The sequence below is a fragment of the Hippichthys cyanospilos genome, chromosome 4 (assembly GCF_059441005.1).
Source record: "Hippichthys cyanospilos isolate Australia breed blue-spotted pipefish chromosome 4, RoL_Hcya_1.0, whole genome shotgun sequence".
NCBI lineage: Eukaryota > Metazoa > Chordata > Actinopteri > Syngnathiformes > Syngnathidae > Hippichthys > Hippichthys cyanospilos.
Genome location: NC_142372.1, coordinates 20,343,317 through 20,370,132, shown reverse-complemented (window position 1 = coordinate 20,370,132; position 26,816 = coordinate 20,343,317). Strand labels below are relative to the sequence as shown.

At 40.9% G+C, this 26,816-nt stretch overlaps 1 protein-coding gene across 6 annotated transcripts; it reads left to right on the top strand.

Moving 5' to 3' along the window:
- Positions 1-528: 528 nt before the first annotated feature.
- Positions 529-26,816, top strand: gramd2aa (GRAM domain containing 2Aa). 6 transcript variants are annotated; one of them, XM_088413473.1, is made up of 13 exons: positions 529-751; positions 9,028-9,132; positions 14,478-14,535; positions 17,792-17,864; positions 19,535-19,638; positions 20,025-20,123; positions 22,184-22,255; positions 22,334-22,390; positions 22,659-22,836; positions 24,090-24,183; positions 24,625-24,686; positions 25,685-25,789; positions 25,902-26,816. In XM_088413473.1, exons 1-13 carry the CDS (start codon positions 621-623, stop codon positions 26,120-26,122), a joined length of 1,359 nt encoding a protein of 452 aa, XP_088269599.1. In that variant the 5' UTR covers positions 529-620; the 3' UTR covers positions 26,123-26,816. The 6 variants fall into 6 exon arrangements, with proteins under 6 accessions (XP_088269599.1, XP_088269595.1, XP_088269601.1 ...); XM_088413469.1 differs by having other exon boundaries at positions 17,567-17,864; XM_088413470.1 differs by lacking the exon at positions 529-751 and adding an exon at positions 4,089-4,347 and having other exon boundaries at positions 17,567-17,864.

Sequence of the window (26,816 nt, the reverse complement as noted above, 5' to 3'; positions counted from 1 at the left end):
TCCTTTGGTTTGCCGAGCCTTTAGTCCCGTCATTAATAGTTAGTTTATTTTCGGGTTTTCGGTTGTCACTTTGTATTCCGTCAACTTCGACTTTTTTCGGTCCCCGTTTCATATTCAACCCGTTTTCCGTCTTCCCCGCGTTTGGGTCCACTACCCCCACGCGTCACTACCCGGCATGCCCAGTCGTGACACCTAGCCTCTTTAGAGGTTGGCGGGGTGTCTTTCAGATTTAATGAACATTTTGATCACTTAACCATCTGTCAAAGTACTGCCATCTGTCACTGTGTGTTTGTATACAGCACATTATTGTCAAGTGCCACCCGCGCTGCCGGGGGCCAGCTGTGCGCATCGGCAAAATGCGACGTCAGTGACGGAAAGCCGTTCCGCTGGCCACGATTTTGTCGAGTGTAAACGCGGAATGCGATTATCCTCTGTGCTCTCAGCTCAGCGGAGGGAGGGGTCGCCCGGGAGCGGGGGGAAGGAGGGGTTAAGAAACCGGCGCGCCGAGCCAATGGCTTTTCCCGCAAAGCAGCTGGCCGCCATCAGGACGGGACAGGCCGCGCCGCTCCCAGGAAAAAGCTACCTCGTTGGACGCGGAGGCCGTCTCCCGGGAGGCGTTCATGGGATGCACTATCTACGCGGCCAGCCCTAAGGCCCCGCCTGCAGACGAGGCAGCGGGCCGGGACGCGTACTGCCAGCCCCCGCCTTGCCGCCACCTTCGTGGCAACTGCAGTCAGAGGATAGCAGCCAGGTAAGCCACACGCAGACCAGTTGCGCTGACTCAGTGGCCGCAAGTAAGAGTTCCCAATTTCCACCTGGACCAATCACAGACGATTCAACTAGCATCGTGCATGTCTGTGCTTCCTTTTTGCAGTTAGAGAATGGGAGGAATCTCAAAAATGATCATTGATAATGTAACCATCTGTATATTGGGGGGAGGGTAAAAAATCATTGGAATTGACTCATCGAGTAAAAACAAAAGCAACCGTTGAAAAAAAATGTGTGTATATATATATATATATATATATATATATATATATATATATATATATATATATATATATATATATATATATATATATATATATATATTATACAGTATATATATATATATTATACAGTATATATATGGGCATGGGCCATAAAATGGGTCCCACTTGGTAATTTTTTTTGTCTTGGTTTTATGTTTTTTTATTGTTTGTTTTTGTTGTTGTATAGAAACAATGTGGCAAAAAGACGAGGTTGAAATCTAATTTCATTCTTATTTTTTGTTTATGTTTATTATTTTGAGTTTTTTGCCAGAAACCTCAATTTTTGAGAAATGTGTAATTTTGTGGAAAACAGCGTGAAGAATGAACTAACACCGCCTCACTGTCGTCACTTGTTGGTTTCCCATCCTTTCCTCGCTGTCCTATCAAAAGAGGTGGCCCCCTCTTATTGGCTTGTAGCCAAATCGACAAGGCTTGTGGGAAAAATGAAAAGGATGTAAAAACTACTATTAATGAATTGTTTTCCCCAATTGTAGAGCTTTATGCAAAGATTTAGTATTTCAAAATATTTACGGCATTTTCTATAGAAAACACCGTGGCCTTTAATAGAAAGCTCTTCTGTAGCAGAGAGGAGAAATGCGTGTCAGTGAGTGCGATCTGCATTTGTCTGTTTTGCATTTTAACGTCAGTAAAATGCCTGTTTTTGCGAAGCTCGTGAAGATAAGCAGTCAAGATGGTTAGATGGATTTTTCGTGGCTGTTGCCATTGAACGACTGCATGGATAAGTATTACTATATAACATTATTATATTACATCAGTATACATGGTGTATTCACCATGGCATTAAGCCTTTCAGTAAAGATGTTTTATTTCTTTTCGAAAAAATAAAACTTACGACATATATTACTTGTTTATAAATCTGGGATACTTGGAAAATTAGTCTAAAAATTCCCACTTCGATTCTCACCAATCAATACTACTGGGACTATATATCCCATAGACCATGATATTTGTACAAACAAACGTCCCAGAGAAGTGAAAATGATCACCAAACGCCTACAATGCAAAGTAATCAGTGTAATTATAGTAATGCATATGTATCACATATTATCAATGTATTTCCGCAGTACTAGATGGTGAGTTGATGAGAAATTGTACAGCGCAACCTACCTTGTTGACTGTCGGCCCTGCGCTGATTTTTTGTGTAAGTAAATGTTGCTAAAACCACTGGGATGCCATTTCATCTTAAAGCTACAGTTCCTGAAAACAAAACGGGAGTGAAAGGGTTAAGGGAATAAACTGCTATGATTTTAGCATCTAGCCTATAAGTACATTTGGACGTATTTGCAAGTACACCCAAGCATTTGCCTGTTAAAATGTTTTAACCCCGCAACTCATTACACTGTACTTTGGCGAGGCATCTGCAATGATGAATGTTGAATACATTGTTGAATACACACAAAGTGATCATTTAGGGGAGTTGAAGCATTTCTTTCCCCATTGTGACACAGCCCACACATGACGGGAATAAAAAGTGTGTTTTTACTGCCCTTCGAGTGCATTGATTTGCAACTGGTAAAGAATTTACACGTATTTGTATTGGGCCTTATACAGAACAGTACTGAAGCATATGTACCGAAATCAAAACTGTTGAGTCTCCTACTCAACATTGACAGATGTTGTCTCCAAACACTTTATGGGTAAAAATTGTAGCGGTGGTGGGGGGGTGCTCAAATCCTTCCCGATTATTGGCACGTGTGTACTTTATGATGAGGAAAAGATTTAGAACAGGGATGTCAAACGTACGGCCGGATCCGGACCGCGGAGAGGTTTAATCCGACCTGCAAGATTATTTCATGAAGCATTAAAAAAAAAAATGAATAGGACTCAACTCATTAGACCGCTGCCCATAATACTCAAATGCCCTTGCGTGTGTTAAAAAATTCTATCCGATCGCTTCTTTTATTGAAAGAAAAAAACTCTTTCAGTCCTCCTGCGCAGTCTTCCTCATGGCCGGGCAACAACAAGCATTCAAATGCTCAAAAATTCATTCTTTTCCAAGCAATGCCCAGATCCGCACTGCAACTTCCCAGCGGAACTGCCCGGTTGCCACCCTTGCGCCAAATAACTTGCTGATCACTTCAGCGACAAAATGTGGAACACTTTACTAGCGTTCAAGTTAGCATTAGCATCTAGCTTCGTCGTGCTACCACACAGTGCAGGTAAAACCCTTCGATTAAGATTGGCCGTTGGGGATTATAAACAATCAGTCTTGTATTTCTTCTTACTTTATTTACAGATAAGCAGTTAGCACACAAGTGCTTCCGTAGACGACGTGGTACCATCACTTCTTCTTTGATAGTTTCTTGTATATCTTCATGTGGGTGCCACCCAGTGTTCAAAATGAGACAGTACGGCATCATTTTATTTTTGTTCAATCCTTTGCGCTTCACTGCGCTCCTTGCAAATAAGTAGTACAACCACAGGTTTTGATTGGAACATTTTCATTCCTCTGGATATTTGTGTGTCATTGCATTGATTTATTTTGAGTTCATCCTATCATGTGTTCTTTACAAAATATGTATTTTGTGAACAAACGAAAAAATGAATAGAAAATCCTCGAATTTCATGCAATTAAAGGGAAATGCCGTATTAGGATACATAGGGGACTAAAATGGAAGTATTTAGCGTTATTGAGCTTTTTTCATTATTATTATTTTCAACAATATACTCACAGTTCACAAATCTACATTTAATTGGCACTGTTTTTAAGATGTGTGATCTTTACCTGTCCGCCGGTTTGGGAATAGGTTTTGCTCCTTGCGGCCCCTGAGCTAAAACGACTTTGACTCCCCTAATTCAAAAGCATCTTCTAGCAAGACAGAGTGTTTCAGATGGAAAGAACTTTTTTTTTCTTTTTCTTTTTAGTTCGGGGGTTACGTTACAGGCGAGTTCTTAATATTGCGGCCAGCGAGTGTTTAGTCCATGTGAGATCTTAGGAGTTATTCTGGGCGTCCGTGGCTTGGAAATAGAAATCGGCGCGTGTAATCCTCGCGCGGAGCGCGCACGAGAGTAGCGAGCCCCCACTCGGCTGTAGGTAAGCTCAGCCCACCTTCTTCACGACTCGCAACAACCGGACGCACTTGAGGGGAGCTGCAAAGTGCACTGAGCCGCGCGTCCTGCTAGTGTTAGCTTGCCGGATTTGGTGACAGTCGTGTAGATTGTCGTGCTCGTTGGCACGTCAAAACGAGACGATGCATCAAGGGAGAAATGTGGCGCACGCCTGAAGATCTTTTGGGAGTCGGCAAAGTTACGGCGCAGCCCTGAAAAGACGTTTCAGACAGCTTGTGAGCTACAGGTAGGAGACGTCGGGGGCTGGTAAAGTTGCCAGAAAGAATAGAAATTACTTCCGGCCTTTCTATCAAAATAAAACGTTTGCGCGCTTGGTTTATGATTATGGTAACTGTTTCTTTTGAATATTTGGATTTTGCCAGAGTTTAAAGTCATTATGTTTTTTGTTTTTTTGTTTTTATCACGCTTTACCAAATAGCCACGAGGAAATGTGACTGCCATTTTGTTTGTTTTGAAGAGGGAGTGACCGTGTTGTTAATGTAATCGGTCTTTCGTTTGAAAACTTAACTTTTTCTTACAAAGGAAAACGTACCGCTAACAAGAACAAGTGCCTTATTTTGTACATTGCGTTAACTTAAATGCGTGTTTATGCGGTTACGTGGAGCGAAATCCTCTCGGTATTTGTCAATCAAACAAAGCCACGTCAGTGAGCTTAGTTGTCGCATACTTCGGATTCAACTATGCAGTAATGCCTCTGTAAATACAACAAGACACCTTTTTCTTTAAATGCACTCGACAAGGTATTTCATTTGAATACAAATCTATTTATATTGGGGAACATGTTTACGTTAGAGTACTGAACAGTGGTTATTGTGAGACATTTGAAGCATTATGTGGTGCTTGTAAATGCACTTGCGTCTTCAAAGTTTGTTTTGAGGTGCTTGCACAATGGGAAAGTTATTTCAGGAGGTCTCAAGCCGTGCACATATCTCTAAGTCCAAAGGCTGAACACTCTCATTGCACTAGCAAGTGATCCCTCCTATTAATAATATGAAAAAAAAAGTTACAATCTGCTCAGTTCTGTGGTCATATTTCTAATTGAAAGCACAGTCAAGAGAAATTCAGATTCTGAAATGACAGCAAACATGCTGCCTTGAACGTGTGTCCAGAGGTGCGCCCGCCCAACGCAAACAACTCACACTGCTTTCACTGACTTTGCTCGGTTCAAAAATAAAATTGCACAGATTTTAAATGCAGACTGTTAATGTTTACTGAAATGTCCCTAGTGTTTATTTGGCCGGACAGGCAACTAACTATTCCTTGTCCACAGTGAACACACACAAACTTGATGGAGGGACCATTGAACATTGTTCCATTTAACTGCGTTTCTGTGACTCTACGAAAGAATCCAGGGAGATTTTTTTTTTTTCCCTCGTCAAGTATGGCGGTGGCCAGCAGAATTAATGAGATTACAGTTAACTGGATTGAAGGATGTCTTGTGACAGCACAAAGTGTTTGTCTACACAGACAATGAGAAGAGGTGGAAACCTTTCACTGAACATTAGCGTCAAACATGTTTGACAGTGCAGAATGGCATTTGGAACTCCATTCAGACGACACAATGCTGGATGCCATTCAATGAGTGTTTGGAAATGAAAAGTATCTTAATGGGCTTGAAATGCATTGGAAATGATGACATGACATGTTTCTCTTATTTTCTTATTTTGATGTGTCAAATCTCTTAACTGACCTTTCTTTGTGATGTTGATGGTAACTCCCCAATGTGTCAAACCGGCACAGTAGTTTTGCCAAGGACAGTAAGAAAGACTTGCAAACCAATAATGTACTGTGCTAGCGCTTTTACTCTATATTTAAGAGTAGAAAAGGTCAATGAATGACAATGTGTAATAATGACTACATTATTAGTCTTTGTGATGGCCTAGTATGAAACGCTTATAGCTTAACTCTCTGTGAATTGTTCCTAACAGTTCATTATAAAAGAGGAATGCTATGACAAAGTTTGAGATTATTCATTTGGAGTTATTCTCATACACCGCAATTTGCTTATTAGCTACTAAACATTTTTTTTAAATTGATGGATGTGATTCTTTTTTGGTAAATCTAGTGAAACAAAATGCTAGAACCTTTTATTTGGTAGTTGGTAGACTAATTGCGCACTGATGTTGTTGTGTTTCTATCTCATATGTGCATGTTCACCATGTTTATCTTTGACGAAATGATGAGACATTTGTGCGGAGAAACAGCACAATGTTGACCCTCACGTTTCAGTTCAAATGGCCTGCAGTATGTTTATTCTCAGCACTGCTAACCTGACTTGCTGGTTCTGCCGTTCATTAGTGGACAAACGCTTCGGGGTGGGGTGTACAAATGTTTGGGAAAGCATAAGTAACTGGTCAATGTCTGAACTGTCATGTTTGGTTAATCAAAACGCCAAGTAGAAAAATGTCATGAAAGCAAAAGAAAAAGCAAAACATGCACAGAAGTGCACAGTGTTTGATTCTGGCTGAACTGAGACATCATATCGTAAACTTGCCTAGATTAAAAGCCACACCAACTAAAAACAAAACACAAATGATGGACTGGACTGGACTATATTTGGATCAATTTGGCCCAACCTTCTGGCGCGCTTCATCCAGAACAAGGTTGTCGTCTTGTGTGTGAAATTGACCCAAAAATTGTGTTGTTTCTTTTTTTTGTTGACCTTTTTACCTGTGTTTAGCAAACATTAATCAAGTAGTTAGTATTTGATTCCATTAGATCTGAATTATTTCAGTACCGGCCATTTTTAGACCCCATTTTAGCCAAGCACAAAAAAATAGTACTTGGAATTGAATGTCTGTTTACTTAAAATAAAAAGGTAAAAGAAAAACCGTCTTTGGGATTGAATAAGCGAATGAAGAAAAGGTTCTATGATTTTTTTAACGCATACGATTTGATGCCACCATTGTGTGCAGACAAGCACGATATCTTGAGACTGTTCTTCTTCTTCAAGCCACCAATTTGTTGAATCTCTACGCAACTTCCTGTCGAGGAAGTTGAGAACAAATGCAGCTGCCTTTTGATCATTGTTTTGAAATGAACACTTTTTTTCCAAACAGAATTGTTTGAAAATCAACAGTGATCCCTAAACTACAATCTGGAAATGACCACAAAGGATTCAAATGACAACATTTCCTTCTCCTCCACCTGCTCCCCTCTGTGAAGCCTTTTGTGCTCACTGATAACCAGTCCTGCACCCTTTAGATGCAGGAAGCCAAGTTGTTTGAACAAGACAGCGGCTAACGTGAAGCTTCTGGCCAATTAGAGATAATCCGTAGGAAAGTGCATGCGTGAGTCTCTTTCCATCAGCACCTGTAATTGTTCAGGGCAGGTGCTAACAGCCTTCGCTCTCCCATGGCACATTATGCTACAGTGCCCCTGTACGCACGTACGCATACAGAGGCACTGTATGCAAGCGTGCGCGCGCACGCTCATGTGTGTGTGTGTGTGTGTTCCTGTACGGCGGTACATTTGAGGACCATTTTGAGTTGTCCCAGCATAGTGAGGAGATTTAGGCCGGTCTTCACTTATTTAGATGAAAGAATCAAGACCAGTGCTTTTAAAACGTTTTTCATTGATGTGCCCCCTGTGAAATATGTTTTAAGCCAAGTACCCCTTATCCAGTGCAAAGCATTTTGGGCTTAAAAAGGAAAAATACCAAAAACATGCCATCAGTATCTAATTTATTAAACTATAGTCCTTCAAGCTTCATTTGTATTGGTCCATAAAAATAATCAGCATCTCCTCTTTTAGATCACTGAAGAGATGTTATCAAAAAGAAGTAACTTGATTATGAATAAATATTTGTCAGCAATTAATATTCAACATGAAGTGTCATCTTTTCGGATTATAGTAGAGATCTGCTCTCAAAATAAATCATTACCTTAATCATTGGTAAATATTTGTCCACAAAAATGATCAACATAAAGTGCCAGACCTGCTCTCAAAAAGAAATAATTAGAAATAAATATTTGTCCACGGAAAAATATTCAACGTAAAGTGTCATCTTTTGTGATTACTGTAGAGATCTATTCACAGAAATAAATCATAAAAGAGATGGTGTTTAACATTTAGACCGTTTTTCATAAAAAGGAATAAATTAAATGATTTTAAATTTGGTTGTTTGTCTCTGCGTGCCCTGCAATTGGCCGGCAACCAGTTGAGTGTGTGCCACGCCGACTACCCAAAGCCAGCCGGGATAGGCACCAGCAAGCCTGCGACCTTTGTGAGGATAAGCAGCTCTAGAAAATGGATGGAGGGATAGATTGACGCATTCCAAAATAAAAGAAAAATCTCGTACATTCAAAGTGACCAGCCATCCCAAAAAGAAAGCAGATAAAACAGATTTTATTTCAGATTTTTGTCTTTAGTGTGAAGTTAAACAGATGCCGAGGGACAAAGGAAATTAACACAAGAAAAAGTTGTTTTATTCACGTTGTTTTCTTTATTTGCCCGATTAATTGGTTATCCGAATTTTGTTTGGTTAAGCGTCAGAATTGGCCTTAAAAAAAAAAGACATGGTTAGCCCTTCTTGTAAATAGAGGTACCAGCGTATAGAGTTTCTCTGAATGAATACATCTGGGATTTACAAACACACTCACGTAAAGGTTTTGATCGCATTAGTATGCATTGAACAAACCGTGGCCTGTATCATTTACACGTTTTCCTGATGTGTACTTTTTTTTATTTTGCTGAGTAGAGTATTTGATCGCACCACAAGACCTTCGGCATTGCATCACCTCCATGTTGATTTTAAAGACAGAGTCCACGTGTTAGCCCCAAAAACCTTTAGTTCAGGTCTGAGAAAATTGTACCTGTAGACCGAAAACAAACATGACAGTGTGGATGGGAGCGGAGCAAAGTGGATGGCCGCTGTGCACTCATTTGTGTGCTTTTGTGTGTTCAGGGCCAGGAGCATGACTGAGCAGCAGGAGCACACGGAAGAAACGGGCCTGCTGTCCACACAGGACCTGGATGCCTCCAAGGACGAAGACGCGCAAGGACACCTAAGGCAATTTTCTATCACTTTCGTTCAGCCGCGCACAATAGCCTCTGGACACATTTTCCAACACGGCAGCTACTCCGCATTCTGTGTGTGTGTGTGTGTGTGTGCGCGCGCGCACGCATGCTGGGGATTCGATTGTGCTGCTTTTGAAGGCCAACTTAGGAATGTCAAACAATAGTAACACACCTACGGACGAACGTCTTTCCAGGCACGATTGAGGTCTCGCGGAGGTGATAAACACTCACCGGATATAACAAAAGGCCCCCTGTAAATTCAAAAGGTTTCACACAAGATAATAATGTTCCTTTGGGTTGTCACTATTGACGATGCTTTCATGAATAATTTTTGGAACTGTGGTTGCTGTCTGCAGCGGTTTGGAACTGCCTTCTAATACATTGATTTTCTTCCTGCCTGTTTTTGTCTCAGACAAGCAGCTGTCCTTCAAATGTTTGTAAACGAGCCGTATAACAAAGATCGTCAATGGACGGCCCGGACTGCTTGGATGTAAAAGTTGTTAAGTCCAAAAAACTCGTTAGCATAAAATATAGTAAACATACATTGCTTGAGGATTAAAAACATTCACCAATTTTATGGTGAAATAAAATGAATACCACTCCCATCAAAATGAAATATTTGCCAAGAATCAGCAATGTTTTGTGTTATTTTCATGTATTAACCAGTGCAAATTTGACAAACACCTTTTGTCAATCAATTTATTATCTCTGTAAACTCAACTATTCATGGAAATGTGGATTTTGGTATTGGATGTCACTAGCCGTTGTAGCAAACAAATGTCTGCTAAAAGTGTGGTTACATTATGGAAATACTGTGTGTGCTGCTTTGCCAGTAAAATGGTCGCAAGGCAAGCGATCGGTTTAGTGTGTGCACCGACGGAGTGGCTGTTTATGTTATATAAGGGGGATTGCAGGCTGGAGCCGTGTAATCCTGTAGCATCTACTCTGGGATTGTGCGCAAAAGCGTGTCGCGGGCAGGGGAGGAACTTCAACACTTCCTGTTTACCTGCCGCCAGACACACACTCGCTCTGTTTGTACGCACTAAAATAACCATTCAATTAAATCCAGTCGTGACCGCCCGTTTTCTCCAGAGAGGGCAGGGTCTCTCTCTCTCTCTCTCTCTCTCTCTCTCTCTCTCTCTCTCTCTCTCTCTCTCTCTCTCTCTCTCTCTCTCTCTCTCGCTATCTCCAGTATATCTTTGTCTCTCAATCTCCTTCCTCTCTCTATCTCTCTTGTCTTCCTTTCCCTTCTCTCTTTCTTTCTCTCCTCCCTCTCATGTACCATTCTCTCTCGCTCATCCTCTCTCACCCTCTCTCGCACGTTGCTCTCTCTCACACTATGCACTCTCACGTTCTCTTTCTCACTAGTGCACTTCCTGTTATAGTAGCATGTGAACGTTATGTCGTGAAGTGAAGGAAAGAAAGTGCCAGCTGAATTGACAAAGGTGTTCATTTTGTCATCAGTCTATTTTTCTTTGGGAGTGACTTTTGACAACATTTGGACTTCATTCCCCTCAGAATTTGTAGATGCAGCCACCGAGGGGTGTTTTGCTGTTGACATGTGCTTGCACTTTTTCTTTTGATAGCGTTATGGCGTTTATCGTTTGAGTAGTCGTGTAAATATTGTATCATATAACGTCAGATTTTCTATTTGTTATTGTGTATGTCTTATAGTTTGACGGTGAAGTAACAATTATTTGAAAATCTGGTGGCATGTCGTTGATCAACTGGAGGGAGTGACACCCTTTTTTTTTTACGTTTTGACAGTATCACATATAGTGATACGTTGTAATTGCTGATGCGGGTTTATTGATGTTTAAATGGTCCGTAAAATAGCCTGTGTTGTCCACGATTGAGATGATGCAATGCCCAGTAATGTGTGCTTCTGCGGGGTATTTATTAGAGTCGGACATCACTGAAGGCGTAAGTGTGAAACGGACGGACAGCCACTGACCCATTGTACATCCTGCATATGGATGAATGGACGGAGAAACTCAATACTAATCAAGCAATCTAGCCGTATGAATTGATGGATCTGGGAAATCAAATCTGAGTTTGTGCCAGCCCTTGTGCTGATTGAAAGCGGCTGTTGTGAAAGTCCTTAACTTTCACGTCATATCTACATAAAATCTGTACAAGGTGTGAGTTAACACTTCTCCGAGCCGGCGGTGCTAAATCGCCTTCCTCCTGCAGCTTGATTATGACGTGGGAGTCCGCAACTACACCTGCCGGTGGGAAGTGTTCCCTTTCTAATTTAGGATTCAATTTTATAGCCTTAGAGTTGGTAATTAGTTTCAGTAGTCTGCCTCATGGCCTGAGGCACCAAGCGGGTGCACCAAGGCGCTTTAATGCTTATGAGGGTATAGGACGTTTGGTTCACTTTCAAAACATTCAATTGCTTGAGTGTTCTTTGTCTTTTACACCCGCCCAACCCAGAAGGACCCTAAAAAAACATGCCTCGCTCACTTTGCAAATGTGATCAGAGCACAGGTCCTTTCAGACCTCCATGTCTCTTTGCACCAGCAGTATTATTGATGGAGACTTGTTTCACATGGAAGAGAAAGGCAGATGGAAGGTGAGTGCAGAGATGCACACATGATGGGTCACGGCAGGGCTGCCGCCTGTATATTTTAATAATCACATGTTCAGCCCAGCCTCGGAGCCCATGTGGAATCTATTTATAGCCCGCATGCAATGCATGCTTGCTTCACAACACGACAAACACAACACACTTACTAAACAAGGATAGGCACAGTCCAGCAAGTCATTCATCATGAGATCAGTTGCGTTGTACTCATAGTTTTTGTTGTTAATTCAGTTGCACTTGTGTGCTGCCGTTACAGTCCACTTGCATTGAGTGTAAGTCACCAAATCCCAAGGAACCTTTTTAATTTGAGTTGAATTGTGTCATCTATGTTGTCCATAGAGCCATGATTACGGTAAGTATTTGTATAAAAATGACCATTATGATAAGTATGCACAGTACCATGGTGGCTGAGTTGACATTCTTTTGCTATGTGAAGATACATTCTTATGTTTTCTCATAAACGAGTTTGAACTTGAATTCATAACACTGAAGACCCCGCCTGTGTCCCAATTTGGAATTGATGTCAGATCTGGGTATCCTGTCCAAAAAAAAAAAAATTCAAAATGTAGACTCATGTATGTACCAAACATATACAGTATATGCTGTCTCCAAATATCCAAATGTGCTCCCCGAGCAAAAATGGTCTATTTTGTCCCATTCCGTGTCAAACTTGGGATTAAAACTGGGAGTGATGTCAAGCACGTCCGGCCCAGCGGGGCTGTGCTGTCACAGCTGTACTGTCCTGATGTAAACAACCTGATCCTACTCCACTTGCGCACACACACGCTTATGCACAGGCGCACACAACAGGCACAGCATCTGGCAACACGCCGCTTTTAAACTGTGTTTAGATTGTAGTCTCTTACACGATTATTCTTCTCTACAGGAAGTGGCTTAGCGGTCACCGAAGAGCACAGTATAATAGTTCCTTGTATTTGATAGACGCTGTCTGACAGCAACAAGGAAGTTGAGTAAAACTGTGGTTAAAAGTGGTATTTTACTGCAGCTTTGGTTCACATGCCTCTCGCCCTAAAACTTGAGACATCTGTGTGCGACATCTGCAATATTGTGTTCTACCGCATTTTGTTGTGTGGCTCATCACACTTGTTAAATGGATGAATTCACTCGGTAACAGAGAAGTGCTTCCACAAATTTAGACACATTTGTGAGCAATATTTGAGAGGGCTTTTGTGTACATCTTAGAGTTAAGCTTTTTTTATTTTAATGGGAACAAAACCAAAATGTAATGTCTTTATATTCATATTCATTATTTTTCATTTTCTGGTCAGGAGAGCATTCCACCGTTTGATTCATGTGTACTAGCCATCTATTTCAGTAATGTGTTGATAGTTCATCAAATTATATATCGATTGTGACACGGACTGGTTAGAAATATCTGACTTGCAGTTATGATACTAGACATGGATCATTTTCAATTTGGTGTATCAACTTACTACTTGCATGGTTGCAGTGGTGCTATTTCATGGTGCCATTAACAGTGTCATTTAAAATGGTCAAAGAAATCATTCAGTAAAACTTTTTTAGTTTTAGTTTATTCTTCAGTTATATGCTGTCCTACACTCATCCATCCATCTATTGTTTTGCCGCTTGCCCTCATGAGGGTTGTGGGCGTGCTGGAGACTATCCTGGCGGCGGGAGACACCCTGGACTGGTCTCCAGCCAATTGCAAGACACAAAACCCAAAGCAATACAGCAGCACACACTGTTTTGCATACAGTACAAAGTTTATGTGAGCAACTGTTTTTACATGGTTGAACAGTGGTTTATCCCAAATACTAACATAGAAAATATTCAATATTAGGAACACGTACAACGGTAGATGATGTCACGCCATCATTGAACACTAAGCAAAGGGAGGTGTCAACACATTAATTTTTTGAATAAAACAAAAATGAGCAGCGAGCAAAAATGCACCCTCGCTATCCAGCGGGATTGCTCTCACGTCATCCTATTTATTCCGATTCATTATGCATGCGTAATATACATCGGAGCAAAACAAAGGAAAGTATTAGTTTTGCATCACGTTCTCTTTGAAAGATGTTTCCAGATGAGTTTATAAATGAGCATCCATCTTTCCACTTTCAACATCGTGTCAGTCGCCTCCCTGACAGCTAATGCAAAAAAAGGAAGTCATTGTAGTTTTTAGTCTCACGTCCAACATGTCAAGAGCGCTAACTGGGAATGGATTCGGCTTCAAGAGCCGCTTATTCTGTAGTTTAGATGAAGCATCACGCTGCGTCAGCTCTCCCGAGGCAAGAGAGACTTCCATGATGTGCGTGTGTATTCATCTTCTCTGACAATAAACAAGACAGCAACCCAGTGGATAATCTCCGGGGCATTGCCGTTATTTGTGTGTAAACAACGTAATATTCCTCTTTGATTGTTCTGGATATGACAGCGTACACCTGCATCCTGCAGTCATGCTCGCACACACTGATGAGCGCATGTCATGCTGAGGCATGCAGCCAGCGGGGGTTTTCATGTGGTGTGCGCACGCACGCACACACACACACACACACACACACACACACAGACACACACAAAACAAAACACAAGCTTACCATTTGTTAGGCTGGCAACAATTTGCCTTCATGAGTGTAAACACTAATACACCACTAATGACCATGTCCACAGACACATTGTGGTGATTTTAGTCTGCCACAAAAATGGAAACAAGCATCCAATTGTTCCTTTGTTACTCACAAGTCTGCCTTTTAATTGTATTCCAGGTTTCATCTGATTGAAGAGCTGTCCTACGAGGATGTAAAAAAATGTTACCGTGGCTCGGTGAGTGTCGTCCCCCCCCCCCCCCCCACCCCCCACCCAAATGGGACATTTGCCCATTTTGAACTGCCTAGTTAACACAGGAACAGCAGTGAAAGTGACAAACAGTAACAAAATATAGAAAAGAAAAAATGTTTTTAAAATTTTCAGCCATGCATTTTGTGGCTGTTATATTATATTTTAGTATATATTATTATTATTATTATTATTATTATATATTATAGTATATGTTTGATACATATTTAAACAAACATTTGAAAGCTGAATAGTTTCTTTATGTGAAGAAACAGACAAATGTGTGTGAGTTCAAAGCTACAGGTGTAAAGTCAAAATGCCAAATTTATGAGAAATGGTCAAAGTTGGGGTACCATTAATATGTGTAAATTAGCTGGAGAGGCAATGTTTACTGCCATCTCAATTGAATATATTGTCTTACAAGTTAACGACCGTAATATTTGTTTGTACTGATAATAAAAACCCTCTTAAAGCACTTACTATATAGAGATGAGAAAGGACGTCATAATAAAAGTTACATTCTAAATGCCCCTCCCTTCAAAAAGTTACTGGGCTCTGTGTCAAAATTAAATAAATGTGAATTTCTATGACCAATGTGTATATTTAATAGACATTTTAGAATGTTGCAGCCTATTGAAATTCAATTATCTTTTTATTGGCTTCTTCATCCACGCATCCATTTTCTGTAGCATTTTTCTTCATTTGAGGTGATGGCTGAGTTAAATCCCATTCATCTGACTTGGCCGAGAGACGAGGGACTATATCCAGTCTTCGATTAAGCTAGCATGCATGTTTTTGGAAAGTGGGAACAAGCCAGAGAGAAACTCCACACTGGAAGTAGATGATTTGGGCAGTAAAAAAAAAAAGAAACTCTACCTACTTTAAACTGGCACATCTGTGCCATCACTTCAGTCATGCCCTGTTTTTTTTTCCATTGTGTAAGAGCAATGGGATGAGATTGTATGATGAGATGTCACAAGATGAGAATGCAACAAGATTTGTCATCCCTGCACAGCATGAGATCTTTATTTGTGGTGTTAGTGGGGGCAGCGTCTAGCGCATAGGTGTCGAACTCCAGTCCTCGAGGGCCGGCATCCTGCATGTTTTCCGGTTTTCTTTCCCCAACACACCTGATTCAAATGATTAGCTCATTAGCAAGCTCTGCAGGAGCTTCAAAATGATCCCAATCATTTGAATCAGGTGTTTTTGAGGGAAAAGGTTTGAAAACATGTAGGATATCGGCCCTCGAGGACTGGAGTTTGACACCTGTGGTCTAGCGGAAATTATACCCTAGCTAAAAGCGCTTCCAGTATGCCCGGGGAGCACTTGTATTAAGACAGTTTAATGGACACAGAACTCTGCACCTTCTGTTCCTACTGACTAAAATGTGCGTATGCTGTGTGTATGCTGTGTGTGTGTGTATATATATATATATATATATATATATATAAAAAACCCTAGTGACAGTTGTGTGTCAATAACCGCGAGACAGGGGCGGGTTAAGGACCCCAACCAGACACACGAGGAGAGTTCAGTCAATGTCAATTTATTTAACAAATAGCGCACGGCAAGCGTGGGAACAAAATGAGACCAAAAGGGCAAAGTACGAAAGAAATCACAAAGTACAAAATAAGGAGAGACAAAAGTGTCCAGGCCACTGAGTCCAAAAGGGAGGCAGGGCAACGAGGAAGCGGAGTCTTAAACAAAGTGACAACATAAATTGTAAGTGAGCATAAATTCTAAAAAGGCAAAGTACCAACTAAAATGAATCGAGAGAGATAAACGCGGAACGGGAACGCTGGGACCTTCACGGGACTGCAATGAGCGCGGCGAAGGAATGACCCGGCGTCGTTCTCCTGCATCGGCCGTCCTTAAAAAGCCCCTGATGGCAAATTGGGAACAGGGGTGCGGCTGGTGACTCCGCACCCTCTGGGCAGAAGGAGAATCCCGCCTATAAACAAGACAAGTCAGCGGGGAATATTACAGTGTGGCTTGCTAGTGAGTGAGGGAGCAAGTGACAGAGAGGGAGAATGGAGACTTGCGCCCCTGGGTGAAGCAGTTGAGGGTGCAAGGGAGCCTTGGGGAAAGTTTCATGAAGAGTCCTGTTGAAATAAATGTTGTAAACCCTACTTCCTCTTTCTTTGACATGTTTCTATTATTAACTTTGTAAACGTATGTCCGTTTTCATGAAGATTTTATGATGGCCAAAGTTTGGATATGAAGTAGATTTTTTCTGCTACCGTTATTTCTCACTGGACTTTTAGTGCTACACCTTATACAGCATAGGTGTTCAACATTTTCTAATAGTTATATATTCTGGAGATAAAGATAAGATAAAGAAGATGAAATCAACTAATGTAGAGGTCATACACTTTTAATGTTGCCCTCAGCACATTCAGTGAGAACTTTCCACTAAAACGTCAAAACATGTTTCTTGATATACTTTAGATTTTTCCTGCACACCACAAATTCCAAGTCACAAACTTAGAACCTCCCCATCAGTGTAACCTCTCGTTAGCTCCAATTTCCTGAGTAGAGGAGCTGCCCTGAACTATTAATAGAAGCACAATAAGAGTGAGCCAGTCAAAAGTGGAGGAATGGACAAGAAGGAGGGAGTGAAGGAGAGTGAGAAAGGAAAGACGGGTGGCAGAACGATGGAAGCGAGTCGGAGGGAGGAGAGCGGGGACCACTCGCGTATTCGGACGCTGAAGGGTTTGGACTTTGGAAGATGTCGCTTACGGGAAATACAGAGAGCCAAAGTGTTGACTGGGCAGCGGCAGATGAGTGCTAGCGTGTATATATGTATATATAGATATAAACATATACGTGTGCATGCATGCGCGTGTGTAGGGAGGGAAGCAGTTAAATGGTTCTACAAAATGTGGAGTCGAGGATTGCCGAAGCCCGGGGTTTGAGCTAGTGTAGTAGTTGTGTGTGTTTGCGTACACAGTTGTTGCCCGGTGTGTGTTTTTCTCTTAGATTAGTGTGTAACCCATACTGACACACCGCAGGGGAACAGTGTGTGTCTTGCAGCGACTTGCTTCGGGCCATGGATGAGTGTGTGTGTGTGTACGGTGCCAACGCGCTGAGCCTGGTGCAGAACTCGCCGCCCCTGAGGGAGCGGGTGGTTTCGGCAGTGAGCCGGGTCGGAGCGGCCGGCGGCTGGAGAGGGGCTTCCGGCGCCGTCCGGGGGGGCCGGTCCGCCAAGGAGCTGCTCATGACTCTGCCCTGTCCCTCTGCGCAGACTGTCAGCAAGTACAACTCGCAGTACCACAAACTGTTCCAGTGTGTGCACAAGGATGAGCTCCTTATGAAAGGTACCTGGCAAATATAACTTCATTAAATAAGAACTTTGTCACACTGCTTAACATCTCTACTTCCTGTCTTTCGTGCTGCATGTCATTATAACCAAATCATCATTACAGTCATTGGTATTACTGAATTATTATTATGGTCAAAAACATGATTTGTCTGTAATGCCTCAAGACTGTTTTCTTGTCTGGATTGGATCGCTTGTCAAGATTCTGGATTTGTGAAGAGTGGAGGTTAATTCAGTTTGGAGCTTTCCTGTGAGCCAGTAAATCGAATGGTGATCTGTTTTCCATAGCATAGCCCAAAAACTATTACCACATTTTATTTTAATGAATGGAATTTCGATTCAACAAATAGTTGCTGAGCATGCCCTATTGAGACTTTTTTTTAAACTAGTCTTCAGTAACAGCGCTGAGATCAATGGGGACAGGTGGCCAAATTTAAAGAGGAGGCACATTCCACAGTTTTGTTTTTTTGTTTGTTTTTTTTACTGGAGATTATATACAGTAAATAATGTGCAAAAAAGTTCATAACTTCTTGCCATAAAACACCAGTTTTCCTGTACGACTGAAAAAGCAAAACAAGATCTCTGATGAAAATGTTGGACTGATGGTCTGATGAGACAACAGTGGAATTCGTTGGTATGAATGCAAGGCGTCATGTTTGGAGGAAACCAGGCCCAAGGCTCATCACCAGCCCAATTGCGTCCCTACAATGAAACATGGCATCAGCATCATCTTGCTATGGGGATGTTTTTTAAGCGGCAGAAACAGGCAAACTAGTCAGGATCGAGGGAAAATTGAATGCAGCAATATACAACGAAATACTGGATGAAAAACCTTCTCCAGAGCGCACTTGACCTCAGACTGGGTCGAAGGTTCATTTATCAGCACGACAACAACTTGAAGCGCAACAGCCAACATCTCGAAGGATTGGCTTCACTCTGTGACTGTCCTGGATTGACCAGACTTGAATCCGATTGAACATCTGCCTGAAAAGTGCTATGCACAGGCGTCTCCTATCCAAGAGCTTTATTGAAGAGTTTTACTGTCATACGCATCGTAACACGACACAATTAAAATCTTATTCTGTTCACTTCCCTGAGCAGACTTACATTCCACACAATAGAGCGAATAATAAAGTAGCCAATTAAAAAAAAAACAGTAACAGGGCAAGAAGGGTAGTGATAATGAAGCACTGATAAAGGAATAGACACATTCTGAACATATTATGAAGTAGATGGAGTGGAAGAAACTATATACATATGAAGATGACAGTGCAAAATATCTTGTAGTGCAAATTATTATGTTCTGTAGTTAGCAGCTTTCCCGCACTGCTGAAGAGGCTTGAGAGTTTCTGCAAAGAATAAAACCCAAATTTCAATTCAGACCTGAACTCTAAAACCGGGTCTTGACCCTCAAAAAGGCCCAGCAAAATGGCCCCACACGGACACACTACCGTATGGCTTTCTTTCCTATTAAAATCAGTAGAATATTTGTTTGCGTTAGCGCCGACCACTTCACCATGAACCTTGCCGGTGCCCATGATATAAAATTCCATGATTAGAGACTTCCTGCACTGCTATACAAAAATACTTGAAATAATGAAATAATTATTACCTTGTGTAAATATTACATTAAAAAAGAGAATGTGTTTGTCTTTTGTTTTTTGTCAGTGTACTCCTGTGCTCTTCTCAGAGATATCCTCCTACAAGGGAGGCTTTACATCTCTAGAAATTGGCTATGTTTCTATGCCAACCTCTTCGGCAAGGACATTAAGGTACTGTATGGCTCATATATTCTTCTCTCAGATCAAAAACTGCAGCCTGAATGCATTGGGCCGGAAGGGGTTTCACGTGATACCTGCTTTGCAAAAGTCCACCTTAGCCAGCTCTGTGTTTTGTCTTTGATGCTATGCATTGTTCCTTTTTTCATTTCCTTGAAACTCAACCTCTTCTGAGTAGCAATAAGCTTCTTACTCAGCCGGCATTCCTTGCCTACTGACTCAAATAAGAAGTGTTTTTGCCTACTGTTTTACCCCTTGACTGCTTTTTCTTTCCACTCCCTCATGCTGTGGGGTTTTTAGTCTTATATTTCAAGTAAAAACCAAGAAACAAAGTTGAATTTATTTTTTGCCTGTTTCTATCTTCTCCTCGCCGTTTCTAGGTGGCCATCCCTGTTGTCTCTGTGCGGTTAGTGAAAAAGCACAAAACAGCGGGCCTGGTGCCCAATGGCTTGGCTATCACCACAGACACTGGCCAGAAGGTAAACACTCCCGCCACAGTCACTGTGAGTTCAAATGCTTGTGCTGATTAGCGCAAGCGCAACTGTGTTTTCCGATGCGAGGTGTGACGGAAAGAACAGCGCTATAGATAGCAAGCATGATAGATAGGAAACACGCTGAAGTAGAGACTTTTTTTTCCCAACGCCGCAGCAAGTTTACATTAGTGTGGCATTCAAATGATATTTGTACATTCAGTAACCAGTGCATCAGTACATTATATCAGAAATCTGAAACTGTAAAACAGCCATCCTTGAATTTTGTTAATTTGCAAATTAACCCCTCTGGAATAATAAAAAGGATTGTTCTGTACTGTATATGAATCAAGAGCTCTTGTGCTGTAGTCCCCAACCCTTTTTAATCATCACGCACCAGTCAAGGCTTGGCCAATATAAAGTGAATTCACCATTAACACTAAACTAATGGGAGCCTTCAGCTTGTTTCTCTCTTCACAAAGATTGGCTGTCAGGAGTCTCCAACATACTTTTAAGGCTGCTGTCTTTTGTGAGCTCATCTTCTTGCACAGCCATGCCAGATTGACCTGGTTTGTTAACAAATAGGTCGAGAAATCATTTCTTCAAGTATGACCCCTGGTATTGCCTGGTAAAAGCTTTCTTTTTCTCTGAAGTTGTCGGCTCGTCACCTATCTTCTTGATTGGGCCTTTTCCCCTTCCCAAAGATGACTTCTTTTTTTTTTTTTTTTTGTGAAATTTTGGCACTGGCGTGACCGAAACAAATCCAAAAGAATCCGGCCAGTTTTAAAAATAAAAGTTTTTTTCTAAATACAATTTCTTTCAGACTCGGATAGTATATAAAATGAAAATAGTTCATTATTCCGGGTGCAGAATCATGTTCATTGTATCATGTTCTTCAGATATACTGTAAGTACAGCAAGATGTAACATAATTCACATTAGAAGGATAAAGCTTCTGCATCATACTTATTGAGCCTTAGTGTTCAGTGGAGAGTTAAAAAAAACAAAAAAACTTGGTAACCTTTTAGAGCCAGTTGGTGGAATAGAGGTCAGACTGACTTCCAGGTAAATGTGTCTGGGTTCAAATCTCGGATTAGTCTCAAGGCCCGCTGGGGCGTGGGCTTCCTCCCGCATTCCTTAAACAGGCATTTGAGCTTGGCCATCAGTCCGGGCTGGACTCCTCCCATTCTGGGAGCTGAGATCTGCTCTGTGTCAATTCTCAGTCATCCCAGTCATTTTAATACGCAAAACTGAAATCGAGGCAAGGGATCGGTGAAGGCTTTTCACTTCTAATTTTTATCCCAAGATCCCTTTGAATTTCAGATGAGACATCTTGAACCAAGAATAGACAATTTGTCTTGATTCAGCTTTGTGGATCAATTCTCAATGCTCGTGATGTGGGACATCCCCCTAATTTATTTTTCACCAAAATTATTGAAACTCCGCTCTGCCGCACTGAACACACACTTTGATCACAAAACATTCAGACCAAATTGTTTGGTAAACTCACAATACAGAGTATGGATCGCTTTATATAAACATTTGTTTTTTTATCTTAATAAGTAGCATAAACATGAGAGCAGTGTCCAAAAGTCTGATTAGGATTCACTTGCCAACACTGCACTTCTGATATGAGCTTGAGGTGGTTTTGAAGTAGATAAGAGGTTTTGCTGTGCAAAGTGTTTTATGTGCATGACTCATTCTCTACAAATCGTGTAGTATGTATATGTGGGATGCGCACATTAGGCCGTATGTACTGTATGTGTTAATAAATCGCGGCTGTTCTGTGCTCTCATTAGTTTCACCTACTCATTACCAAATTACGACATTATTTTTCAGGAAATCGAAATTTCAAGGATTATTCCATAATCCTGTCCCTGACCACTTACTTTTGATTGTTCCTGAAAATGTGATTGCAATTACAGTATCCTGTTTGAACCCCAGATTTAATATTTTTAACCTCCATCACAAGATGTTTTGTAGCCATTTATTTATAACCGGGCGTATATAAAGACTTTTTTTAATGCACCTTCCAGCTTGTATGTTTACATTAACATTTTATTTCCTCAGTATGTATTTGTGTCACTTCTATCAAGAGACAGTGTGTATGATGTCCTTCGGAGAATCTGCACACACCTACAGGTGCGTACGCACAGCGAAGTGCAACGTATACACCCAATGGAGTGTATCTATCAACGAAATGATGTTGTGTTTCTCCAGGTCAATGGGAAGAGTCTGAGTTTAAAGCAGTACATGGAGGAGCCCGCTTTATCGCTGGTTAGTGACAGCAGCTTGAAAAACATTGCTTGGAGGAGTTGTGCTGCAAATTTTACTGCACAGCAAAATGATCAAAAGCCACAGAAAAGCCAATTAAAGCAACAATAGGGAATAATGGCAATTTGAAAAACATTTGTCTTGGCCTGCTCAAAAATATACAGTCATATCTTCAATAGTGATCTAAGCTCATGCCTGATTATAGTTAAAGTGGTTTCTTCTTATGTTAAGATCCAGTAATTGAATTGTGACGTGTTCACTTGTGCTCCAGGATGAATTCCCGACTCCCGACGAGTTCCCAGTGGTTGATGAGTTCCCCTCGGTGCTGAAGTGGAGAAGAAAGCCCTCAGTGGTGTCGGTGTCCTCCTCCCTTCCCGACCTGCTGGGGAACTCCAGCAAAAGTCTGAGTGCTGCAAACACACCCTTCAAGTCAGAGCAGCCTCTGGAAGGTCCGACACTGAGATAAGAAGAATTTGTTGATAATGTGCCCTATATTTTCATGATACCTTATTTGGATGATTCATGCCTGCTTGTGACTCTAGGTGCAAAATATTCTGCGTTGGACAGCAATTTGTTACGCAACAGCACAATAAGCTCCAAATGGAGTGTGAAGGGAGCTTTGTATTAAAAAGATGGGGTGGAGACAGATTAAATCCAAATAATCACAAAAAGTATCCGCGCTCAGATGACAGTTTGGATGCTTTCAGATTGACGGGTTTAAATATGAACGCGCGTTATTGTTTTGCTCATTCACAGTTATACAATAATGTCTTTGGGTCACTTTGTTTACTGTATTTCATCACCAAAATATGTCTGAAATGTCTATAATCTAAATCATGGGTGTCAAACTCATTTTTATCACGGGCCACATTGCAATAATAGTTTGTGTCGCAGGGCCATTGTGACTGAAGTCAAATGAATTTTGCATATTTTCAAATGAGTGGCCTGTTCAAAAGGGGTATTGGTAACTAAAATGTGTAACATTTTACAAAAGCATACAAATTTGGTATTTTAGCCAGATTTTTGAAGTCGTAATTCGCATTTCGCGGGCCACATAAAATGAGGTGGCGGGCCGGATCTGGCCTCAGCGCCTTGAGTTTGATAGCTTTGATTGAAATCCAAAAGAGTATTTTGTTTTTACCATTGAAATATGTTTATTTCTCGAGAACAGCAAAAATGTATCAGGGTCAATCTGACCCAGAGCTGTGTGCATTTATCCAAAAGTTGTTAAAAACCTTTTTTTTTTTTTTAATACCCACTTGCAAGGGTTTCCTGTTACCTTATCGAGTTACATTTGGGGTTATAAACCAATAAAGACCACTTGATTCAAGTAGCTGAAAATAAGACAATGTCATGTAAAAAATAACTTAATTGGCAAATATATGCCTATATTGGCATTACCCCCACATATTTCCAATTTAATACTGAATCATTCAAATCCGAGTCCAACATAAAAGTATTGCTTTAAAGCCATCCCAGAACCAAAACTACATTGAAAAGTGGGTAGGAATTGTGGTGGTCACTTCACTATTTCACTCGCTCGCCAGTAGTCACGGAAAGGGCTATATAAATAAAATTTGATTGATTGATTGAAGACTGATATGGTGGTGAGTTCTCCACGACTGACACACGCTTGCTCTAACATGATTAAATCTGAAAGTCGTGTATTAGTTAATGATACATTTGTGTATGTGTGTCACAGAGCGAGCCCTGCAGACAGACAGAGGCCTATTACCAGAGCCGGTGGCTGAGTTGGGCCAGATGGAATACCAACTACTCAAGTTCTTTACCCTGCTGTGAGTGTGGAACACATTTACACATTTTACACACTCGAAGAGCTTGCTCAAACATCCACATAGAATGCAAGCATAACAGGTAACAAGTAGTCATGGTGTACATTTATATGGCTATTAGTAAAAAAACACAAAACCTTCCATAGCCCCAGATTTAATTTATCCCTGTACATCCATTTATTTTCAACAGCACCCGTCCTGTGTTGGATCACTTCTGAGCTTCAGACCATCTCTGCTTACTTTGGCTCAGACTTTAGACTAGTTGATGGTCAATCGCTAAGCACCAAAAAAATGTTCAGGTTCACATGAACTCAGTTTGAATGTGGTCAAACCCCAAACTTTCTTTATGATAAAATGTCTAGTCTAAACTCGGTGGTCTGGTTCATATTGCACGTGTGAAAATTTAATTTTGCAGCAAACTCGACCTGTTTTTATCCATTTCAGGGTGCAGCCATTTTGTCACTTGCTGCCAATTGAAAATGACATCACAGTTGCTCAGAGCTCAGGTAATGACCAATCACATTTAACCTGATTTCTGAGACTGGTCACGTGACGTTCGCAAGCTGAACGCCAATTGCTCAATACTGAGCCCTGTGCAACCGTGAGGTCATGTTTACGTGACAGAATGTGACAAACATGGCTGCACCGTGAGAGGAATAAATAGCGCAAGGTTTTGCCGTGTAATTCATTTTCTTATACGCTATATTAATCAGACTGCCATTTTAAGGCGCAGAATATATTATTGTAAAGGAAAAATTGAGTTGACTTCCCCTTTAAAAAAAAAAAAAAATCCCTTGTTCAGTTTGGTCAACTGTCGCCCTCCAGTGTTCATTGTGATGTATACCATCGACCACTAGGAAAAGGCTTATTTCAAAAGTCAACCACTGCATTCTTCCAGTCCAGAACATGCAGATTTGCAGTGTCACAGATTTTTCATAATGTTATTTAGTTGTGGTGGTAGTTTTCTTGTGGAAAATATATTGAATGATTACCATTTTTTAAAGATACAAAGATATTTTATGGTTTTTCAAAAAAGTACAGTAGCTGGGGTTTGACTGTTCTTGCAGTGCTTCTCAATCATTTTCTGTGCCCTAAAATTCTGTCACAACCATAAATAGTAAATTTGTAATAAGATTAATAATAAATAATAATAATAATAATAACAATAAATTTCTATAAAATTGTTATAAGCACACCTCTGCATTGTATTGGGTCATTCTTCTCAATATCAAATTAAACAAATACTTTATAGTAAATCTGTTTTGAGTATTGACGTGACATTGAGAGCGCCGCTGACATTTACTGAAGCAGAATTGCAATTACACTTTGTTCTATTCTGGAAAAAAAAAAAAAAACACATTCCCTCATGTGACTCAAAAGAATAAACAAAAAATAAACTCACAACTCGTCCCATAATTTGAGTTGGGCTGCTGCAGTGGGATGTGGTTACCAAAGGGATTCTTCAAAACAACCGTAGTAAGTCATATGTGCGGTCTCTTGGCAGGATCATCCTCCTCATCCTGTCTTCATGCTACCTGGCATTCCGTGTGTGCAGCCTGGAGCAGCAGCTCTCCTTCCTCAGCAACCCACATTTACCCCTCAGGGAGAGGTCGCTATAATCGATCAAAATACACGCGCATACCTTCTCAGTGTGAATCAATAGAAGAGGAAAAGCATAAGCCAAAGGTTTCACCAACCCGTCTTGCTTTCCCGTTGTCCAGGTAACCTCGGCTCCCTAGATGGGCCTTTGGTTTGGCCGCCGGTCAAGCTTCCCGCACACAGAGCCAGAATCATCTCCGACTCCCCAGTTCATCATAAGACCAAGCCGCATCAAGTCGTGTCCAGACATCTTGGAGAATGTCCCTCTGTGGGGCTGGCGATCACTTTGAGACTATGCAAACAGACTCTTTCTTATGTGTGTGCTGTTAGAACCCGGAAGTAAGTGAACGGTCATTCACTACAGTAATTACTTGAAAAGACTGAAAGTAAACATATTTCATTTGTGGCTCAGCTGACTTGACAGCGAACCAAACCAAACAACCTGTTGACGTTCCCGACTAGTGCACTTTTTAAAACAGTATGTCCACCCAATTTTCAAGTCCTTTTTCCATGTATGTATCATTGTTGCACAGTGGAATAGTTGTTAAAATACGTGCCTCACAGTTTTGGGGTGTGATCGGAGGTACTCAGCTGTCACTTTAGAAGGTATTTCTGCAGCGAAGGAGAAAAGCTTGCAACACTTGACTGAATGAAAAGATCATTAACTGTAATATACTGAAGCAATAACACCTTGTGTGTTGATTACAATGTGAATGTAATGATCAGGTAACTAAGTAACAAATGTCTATTTATAGATGTATTAATCCGTTGTCAAAGAGTGGTTTGTTTTATACATTTCAAGTGAAGTGCTCAATGATACACTAATGGCGAGTGTAAATGGTATGTCTTTGTTGAAGGTTAATGTATTAATTTTTGGTAGCTGGTTGTAATTCTACTTTCAGGAAGGAGCTTCCTTGATTAAATTTTAGACAAATCAGACCACAAATGTTTGTCGTTTCTACCTGTGGTTAATTTTAAAACTAACATGTCATTTATAGTAAAATAAATCATTTTTCACACCATCATGCCAACACTGA

Excerpts from the sequence above, each read along its gene's own strand:
- gramd2aa (XM_088413469.1), top strand. The coding sequence starts at position 621 with ATGGGATGCACTATCTACGCGGCCAGCCCTAAGGCCCCGCCTGCAGAC. Across the intron at positions 14,536-17,566 it reads AAAAATGTTACCGTGGCTCG|TGTGTGTCTTGCAGCGACTT; the intron begins GTGAGTGTCGTC and ends GCAGGGGAACAG. Across the intron at positions 22,391-22,658 it reads AGGAGCCCGCTTTATCGCTG|GATGAATTCCCGACTCCCGA; the intron begins GTTAGTGACAGC and ends CTTGTGCTCCAG.